Consider the following 9,283-nt stretch of genomic DNA (forward strand, 5'->3'; position numbering starts at 1 on the left):
GAAATCCATGTAAAAGCACTTAGAACAGCACCTGCGTATGGCAAGAACAGAGCAGAGGTTTGTGGGGGTGGTGAGTCATTGATATTTCTGCAGGGATATATCAGCATCTCTCCTGCTAAAGGTTTTACACATCTTGAAAGTAGAATTTTATTATAATTTTATAATTTTTTAAGTGCTGGAGGAATATAGATGTTAGACATTATAGAAATGGCATTACTGATTGACAGTAAGTTAGGATTTTTGTAATTATCTTCTAAGTAAGAAACTGACATTTATAAATCTTTTGAGCAACTGTAAAACTTAAATTTACTACAAAAAAAAATTAGTACACTACCAGGAAAAACAAAACAAAACACAGTTATAGGTGGTTAAAATTTACCCTTTGTAATAAACTCTTCAAGTAGGTATATGACAGCTGTTAAGACTGTCAGATTTATCCAGGATAAATTTACCTAAATTATCTATGTTGTTCTAAATGTGAAATGTCTCAACTATAAGTAGTATTAAGTTTTCCCAAAGCTCTTCCTTCTAACAAGACCCTGTTGGTAGGGGCAGCCCCTGCTCTTGCACATTAGCTGTATTGACCTTAGGCATGAGATTAGCTTCTCTGAGCTCCATATATCTCATCTACGAAATTTCAGTCGCACGGTCTATCTCCCTGGTGCTAAGATAATGCACCCAGTTTGTAGTAAGCACTCAGTCAAGTTTCCTTTCGTCTCCTAATACCCACCTCCATTCCTTTCTACTAGGCTACTTATAGTTCTTAACTCCTAAATGAGATGATAGTGAATAGAAAATTTCATGAATTTCCTTGCTCTTCATTGTTACGTCCCTCCTCTAACATACACACAGCCAACACAGTGCATTAGATGTTCAGTAAATTGTATTGATTAGAGGTATATACTCATTTTGAAGGAAAAATCAAATGTAGAACAGTTAAGAACATGAGCTTTTGCCCGGCCAGGCATGGCTCAGCAGTTGAGCATCGACCTAGGAACCAGGAGATTGCGGTTTGATTCCCAATCAGGGCACATGCCCGGGTTGCGGGCTCAATCCCCTGTTGGGGCGTGCAGGAGGCTGCCGATCAATGACGGCTCTCTCATTGATGTTTCTATCTCCCTCTTCCTCTCCCTCTTCTTTCCTCTCTCTGAAATCAATAAAGCTATATTTAAAAAAAAAAAAAAAGTACATGAGCTTTTAAAGTCAGACATACTTGAGTTTGAAATCTAGCCCAGCTATTTTCTGGCTGCATCACCTCAGCAAGTTTTTAACCTCTCTGCACCTCAGTTTCCTTATCAATTAATAGGGGCTAACACCTTACAGGGCAATAAGGATTAATTTCATATATGTAAAGCCCATAACACAGCATCTGGCACATACCACTCAATAAATTATCACTATTTTTACTGTAATTAACAGGAAGTACCAATCTTGCTGTAATTTATCTAACTTATAGGACAAATATATAGTGGAATTTCTTAATAAAACAAGTATGTGGAGATTAGAGAATTATGGTTACAAACTGATATTTTTGCATAAGTTAATTATTCTGGCATAATTATGTATAATTAATAATGCAGTATGAGAATCTCAAGAAACTAACATATTTCTGATCTTTAATCCTCCCCCATTTTTGTAAAGAAAATTACTTTTCTAAAGAAACTTCCTGTCTCTTCATTTGTTCCATTTTAATCCCTTGGTTTGAAATCTTAAAAATTAGATATGCTATAAAGAGATTAATGGGTATCTTTTCTCCCTCATGATGATGTATACTTATACAACTTTTTTTTTTTTGGACCAGAATGTTAAAACTTCCTTAATTTTTTTTAGAAGTGTTATTCATGATAGTGAATTTAATATAATAGAATTAGATTTTTTTAAAATATGTCTTTATTGATTTCAGCGAGAGGAAGGGAGAGGGAGAGAGAGAGAGAAACATCAGTGATGAGGGGATCGAACCTGCAACCCTAGCATGTGCCCTGACTGGAAATTGAACTCTGAGCCATACCACCCAGGCTAGAATTAGACTTTTTAAAACAGTATGGGGAGGTCTTATTATCCATGAATATAGATCATCCTTTTTCATATCCAGTATTCTTGATATTCCAGTATATGAATATATTTAATCATTCCTGATTAAGGGACTACAAATATATATCAATGTCTTCAAAACTTTTTTGCTTATATACTCTTCCACAAAATATTGAACGTCTGTATATTTCTTTTGTATATTTTTAAGTTGAAATTAAACATTTCATCATAGTTTCAAAGCTTGTAATTTTGGGGGGGATTATATACTGGCAATATAAAATATAACTTTTAAGTCAGCCTTAAGTGTATCAAATGAAATATAAATATTATTATAGAAACTTTACATCATTTTCTTTTGCTCCTTGAATACCTCTGTTTCACTTCCACAGAATTTTATCTTAAGATGATATATTTTTATCATACATTTCAAGCATTTTATTGATCAGCCTACCATACTTATCTGCAACAAAAATATTTATGTAATTGTAATTTTAAGCTTTTTATTGTGTTAAAGTGTAAAATTTTCTTCTAAGTTGTTTTTACAATTTTTAAAGCAATATAATTGGTCAAAGCAAATGTTACAAATTTGGATTTAAAATTACTTTTTATGTTTACATACTAAAAATGACTATCATATAATCAAGTAGGTGGGATTTTTCCCAACGCATTTATCTTTAGACCAATACTACTTATTGCAGGAATAAAAACAGTGTTCCTTACTGTTACTTTCTAATTTTTTTTGTTTCTATGATTGGTAAATATTTAGAAACCTCAGTAGTATTCATGATAACAAATTAAAAATAATAGATTTTATTTTAAGAATTTGGGAATGGAAGATATAGTACAACAGTGACTCTTAATTATTTTTCATTCATCAAATGACCAAAAATCACACAGTGATGTATCATCAGAAATTATTTTTGATGATTATCAGCTATTAATGTGATTTTACAACAACTAAAAATTTGGATTTTTGTTAGCGGCATTCACATTTATCACAGACCATCGTTTTGTCTCCTTACCTCTCCAGGGCAACATTACCACATTAAAATATGGATGGTTAGGAGATAAGCCTGTCTTTTATATCACAGTAATCTCACCCTGGGAAATGGACAAATACAATAGGAGAATAATTGTGAAAGGGGAGTTGGAAAGGAAAATTGGTGTGATTCCTAGGAACCTTCCCAAAGCCTTGGCAATGAAGGCATTCTCAGAAAGAATTCAGATAGATATTGAGAGGCTGAAATCAACTCTCTTAACACCCCTTCCCCACTTGTCTTGTTAAGGCAGTTCAGGAATACATATATCCAAGTTTGAAGATCACTATGTATATGTATATGTAAAACACTATAAAGAATATTTGCATATATATCTAGGAATATATCCTCAGGATAAATTCCTAGTTAGAATGATGGGTTAAAAAGTATGTACATTTCAGCAGTGGTACCAATAATGCCAACTTGTGATTGTTGGCAACCCCAGAGAGTCATTCACAGCCTGTTTCCCATACCCTCACTTCATTGGGATAGTTTTTTCATCAGCCTGCTTGAATTTCTGTTATTACCATTGAACACTTAACTTTTTTTTACATTTTCATTTGTATTTCTTCAAGTTATATCTTTGCACTTTTTATTAGTCATCTTTGTTTTTAGTTCTTTCTACATAGAAATTCATTCATGCTTTGTCAAATGTGTTACAACATCCTTTACCACCTCCACCCCCAGTTTATTATTCTTTTAACCTCATTTATTATTTGTTTTGTGATACAGATATTTGTTTGCCTGTTTCTTTATTTTAGTAGTTTGATCTCAAGCAAACTTTTGAGTAGTTTCAAGTCATGCTTACACAATTTTGTGATTTTCCCCAGATTACATTAAAGTTTGTTTATATTTTATTTATTAGTTTTGAAGTGTCTTCAGGTATGCTGAGATTTATTTTTATATTTAGGGGGTTACATGTTTAAGTGCTATTAGAAAAGAATGGTTTCTTAACACTTTGGGAATAATATAAAAAGATACACGTGTAACAACTACCCATCTACTAGAGAATTGGTATTTTTTTCACATTTTCAATCTTTTTTAAAATAAAAGATTAAAATAGACAAAGTGCCCTTTCACTACCACCCCCAGGCCCATTCTGTCAGTTATCCCCTCCATCCTAGAGGCATCCATTATTATGAGTTCAGGAACCCTCAGTTCTTCATTAAAGCTCTTATATATGTATCCTTTAGCATATCATCCTTGATGAATTTTTATTTGTTTTTTTTTGTTTGCTTATTTTTAAATATGTTATTGGTTTCAGAGAGAGGGAGAGAGAAACATCAATGACAAGAGAGAATCATTGCCCCCTACTGGGGATCGAGCCCACATGCCCCCTACTGGGGAGAACGCATGCCCCCTACTGGAGATCGAGCCTGCAGCCCTGGCATATGCCCTGACTGGGAATGGAACCATGACCTCCAGGTTCATGGGTAGATACTCAACCACTGAGCCACACTGGCCAGGCATATCCTTGGTGAATTTTTAAATTTAAATGACATACCATGCTGTATAAAATGATCTATAACCAGCTTTTTCATATATATTTAACAAAATGATTTTTAAGCTCTATACATGTTGCTGTATATAGATTTAGGGTATTTTTTACAGTATTCCATCGTATGAATGCAGAATATTGTATGTATCCGTTACCTAGAACATGAGCATTTAGATTGCATCTTGCTTTTTGCTGTTATAAACAGTGTTGTGAAAATTCTGTGAGTGTTGTGAGTGTCCTTGAGCGTAGGTGAGAGATTTTATAGGGTTCGTGTATCCAGAAGTCAAATTGTTTAGGTCATAGCATATATTATTAACTCTTTTATGGTGTGGTTTTAATTAGTAATCCTCATTTCTGAAACTGTATTAAAATGATGTCACTCTAGCAACTTGTCAGGGTTTAAAAGGACTTTTGACTAGGCTTATTTTAATAAATCATGTTCCATATACTGTAGACTTTTTATATCTAGCCTAATTACTTAATTCAAAACAAGTAACCAATTCCAGTGTGAAAAGTTTCTGTGAATAATTAACGATAGGAAGTACTATTACTGATTTTGCGATGATGTGAGACTTTATTTATGTTGGGTTTTGTTTCTTCCCCTCCTCTAGGTAGCCTTTCCAGTAAATACATGACTCAGGGAAAAGCCTCAGCGAAGAGGACCCAGCAGGAATCATGAGGGAAGGAAAACGCAGCGCTCTAAATGGCCACTCAGGCATTCCCAATCATTCTGAAAATTAGGTTCATTTTACAGAACTCAGCAGCATAGATCAGGCTTCAACTTAACATTTAAGGGAAATGTCAGATTTTTTTTTTAACTGAATGAAATTCATAATAAGGAAGAAAATTTTTAATGTAGTCTTACCTACCAAAAATCCTCATAGATTTAAGGATTTTAATAGAAAGCCATGGTGTATGTATTTAAGCCAGGATTAAAAAAAAAAAAAAAAATGTAACTATGGGCCAGTATTCAGTGAATACAATTTCATGGTTTTTAATTCTTTCAGACCACACTAAAATGGTGTGCTGATAAACCCCAAGCAAATTAATCCTTTCTTTCCTATAAATCCCTTTTTTTGTTTTGAAGAGGGGAAATTATATTTATTGTTGTTTACTGAATCCTGTGTGAAAGTGTGTCAAATACGTGTGAACTGCTACTACTGTATTTACAATCTACGAACCTTATTTTATTGATATTTGTAGAAGTGATAACATGAACATAATTACCTGTTTATATGAGTCTTCCATGGATGAGCAATGCCATTGAGGGGCTTTTTGGTTTTTTTCCCCTCTCTAATTTTAATTAAGTTGACATATATAATTGCTATGCTCATAAAAATGAAGTGAGGAAAAAAAGTAGTCCTGTTTGCTGCTAAAAACATTTTCAAAGGAAAAAGACAAATAAAAGTGCTTTTTACTTTTTATGGTATTCAGAAATTAGGGTGGAGAACTTAAAAAAATCCCTGGTGATTAAAGAGGCCATCTCTGCCAATCACAAGTTTGGTTGGTGTCATTTTGGGTCTGACTGGAACCCTTGTCGAACTGTGTCTGTAACTTCACAAGCCCCTCAGAAGTAGTACATGGTCAGAACTATGCTTCAGTTTGATTTCGAAATAAAGCAAAATTTCGTAATTTTATCCACACCCCTTTCTAGTGAGAGTCCTAATTTATAAGGAAACTAGATCAAGGAGTAGGGGCAGTACTGATCCGCAACTCTATATCGTGCTCCCTTTACTCGTGCGACCTGGTGGTCATTGACACCCACTGTGTGGCAAGCACTGGGAATGCACAAATAAGCACAGATTTACGGGGACAAACACGTAGAGAGAGATGCAGAGTGTGCTTGCTGGGCAAGCATTCCTAGGTAGGAGAGAACTCAAAAAATACAAACCCATGGCCCTTCTTTTGAACAAATTAGTTGGAAACATTCCAGCTAAAGAAGAATGATAAAAGATTTAACTTTAGAATTTGGAAGTTGTGGTAGAATTAGTGATCATTTCTTACTCAGTTTGAATGAATACAAACTGATGAGTTAGTTATGCAACCTGGGCTGAAATTCTGCTCCACAGGACTTTCCTCAGCTGCTGCTCTTCTGAGTTCCTCTCTTGCCTTCATGCATGAAAGTTAGCTTGACTAGGCATACAGTCCTTGTCACACTTTCTGTAGAAAGCCTATTGACGCTGTTGTCTTCTGGCATTATAGCAGAAGTCTGAGGCCAGCCTAATTTTTGTTCCCTTGTACAAGGGTTTTATTTTTCTGCTTGGGTGCTTCTGTGTTTACCCCTGTAATGTTTGTGTCGGTGACTTTTGTCTGAAACAAAATTGAATCCAGTGTATCTCCCTAGTCAAGGTTTTATTATTATTATCAGTTTGAGAAAGTATCTATGTTCTTAATTTTTCTCTCTCAAAAATACTTTTCACTTAATAGTCCTCTCTCATATTTTTCCTTCATGCTAGGAAAACATCTTAATCTCCACATGACTGGCTTGATTTTTAGTGTCATTCTGTTGTTTGCTGTTTCTAACATAAATTTTGTCATTTCGCTTCTAATTTTCTTGACTGACTTTACCCACCTTCCTTTTCCTTTCATTTTACTTTATTTTTATTGTCTTCCTTTTCATAGAAACCATGTTTTTTTATATCCTTTTAAGGATGTTACAAGTTTCCTGCATTCTATTCTGATTTCCAAAGTAGAGTCTACCCAGTGTTTTGGGCTTTTTGTTTGATTTCTATCCCCACTGGATCAGTGGGACAGTGACCAGTATTTGCCAGCAGACCTGGAGAATGAATTGCCCTTGGTTCTCTGCTCCCTTTGTTTGGATGCAGATCATAGAGCCTTCTCAGTGCCCCTGGGGGACAGATACATCTGCCTCCATACCATGTTCAGTTTCCAGGGCGTAGCTATCTTTTAAATGCAGCTGGCCTCTCTCTCTTAACAGGCTTGACAAAAATGCCCCACTACTGGGATTCTCCTTTTCTTTCTCTCAGGAATAAACAAAAATATGAAATCCATTTTTTATAGCCCCAATCAATACTTACTAATCTCTTGCGCAGTGTGTACAGTATCAACAATGTGCACACTTAGAGATGTTATTTAAATGTTCTGAGGTAATTTCAGATTATTTTTTTCATCTTAAAATGTATTTCACAAATGGTTCTATTTTTTTTTTAATTTCCAGTGGAAAAAATAGGTAGATAAGTCAAAAGGGTTTATAGTGTTATAGGCAAAAAAAATGTTGAAAAGCAAATATAGAATTCAACAACCACCACCCAAAAAAAACTGTAAAAATGTGCTCCGTGCTTTTTTCTTTGAAGGAGGGTATGTTTGGACAACAGCCTAAGCCTTTAGCAAACTTCACTGTTTGAAATTCTAGACATAATGGGGGTCTGGCTCTGCCAATTTTCCAGCTGTGTGCACTCCCACTAACCTGCTGGCAGTTGTTTCCTTGCATATAAAATGGAAATCATACTTGCCCTTCCACAGCATAGTGAGGATCAACTGAGGTCTTATTAGGAAAAGACATTTTAAAATATCTAGAACCCTGACACTAAATCCTGTGCAGTACTGAACATTTCCCTTTGGAAAGTTTTTAACCTATTAGTGGAAATCTAAAAATGATAACCCCTTGCAATCTCATCTTCAACAGATCCCACCCCCACCTCGTTTCGACACCACATAACAGCTGCTGCTCTGAGATAAAGGAGCGCACATATTTCTTAGTCATGAAAACTCTTCTAAAACCAATTTAAGGGACCTGCACCAGTTTCAAATAACGTTAGATATTACTGAACTACTGACATTAGATTTTGTGACTTAGCACTTACCATGCAAAACACCTAACCAAGTTAAAAGCTGAATAGTGTGTATTAAATAAAGGAAAGAAAGCTGTTAAATATACACTGGGTCCTGAATCAGAAAACTTAGAACTGAATTTTTAAAATAGTGTCTGATGCATTATACTAAAAGGCTTGATTTTGAAGTATCACTTGTAAAATAGCTACACCAACATTCCTGTCATACAGCTCAGAGTTGTGAGGCTACTATAACACAGTGTGCTTAAGGGTTCTTTTAAAAGCTATGAAGTGCTACACAACTGTGTGATATTTCAATAATGGATAAAAAATGACAACACGTCATCTTGTTTTACATTTTTTAAAGGACTTTCCTTATATATTTTTTTTTATCGATTGATTTTTAGAGGGGGACGGGGACATTGATTTGTTCCACTTATTTATGCATTCATTGATTGATTCTTGTATGTGCCCTGACCAGGGATTGAACCCAAAACCTTGGTTATATCAGGACAATGTTCTAACCACCTGAGCCACCCAGCCTTTTTTTACATTTTTATTAACTTTATTTTTTAGAGCAGTTTGGGTTCACAGCAAAATTGAGCAGAAAGTACAGAGTTTCCATACACCCCTACAAGCCAACCACTATCCACAACCTGCACCAGGGTGGGACATTTGTTACAATCCATGAACCTACAGGGACACACCATTACCATCCAAAGTCGATAGGTTACATTAGAATTAATTTTTGGTGTGGTATACTATGGGTTTGGACAAATACATAATGGCATGTATCCACCATTGTGTCACAGAGTAGTTTCAAAATATATGGCATCTTTAAATATTAGTAATTAAAAATGGTTATTGAGTGCTGCAGTGTGCTTTGCACACCTCTAAGGGCTTTTCATTCAATCTTCACAATATTT

At 34.8% G+C, this 9,283-nt stretch overlaps 1 protein-coding gene across 10 annotated transcripts in view; it reads left to right on the forward strand.

The window, feature by feature from the left end:
- TUT7 (terminal uridylyl transferase 7) overlaps nt 1–6,209 on the forward strand; it is a 51,495-nt gene extending 45,286 nt beyond the window's left edge. For all 10 annotated transcript variants that reach the window (XM_081152112.1, XM_081152108.1, XM_081152104.1 and 7 more), the window contains one exon: nt 5,178–6,209. Coding sequence is in view for 6 of the 10 variants with exons in the window: in XM_081152108.1 (XP_081008234.1) it covers nt 5,178–5,245 (68 nt within the window). In the remaining 4 variants the exon portion in view is untranslated. The remainder of the gene's footprint in view (nt 1–5,177) is intronic.
- The last annotated feature ends 3,074 nt before the right edge of the window (nt 6,210–9,283 follow it).

This window comes from Miniopterus schreibersii (genome assembly GCF_964146895.1).
Source record: "Miniopterus schreibersii genome assembly, chromosome: 11".
Lineage (NCBI taxonomy): Eukaryota > Metazoa > Chordata > Mammalia > Chiroptera > Miniopteridae > Miniopterus > Miniopterus schreibersii.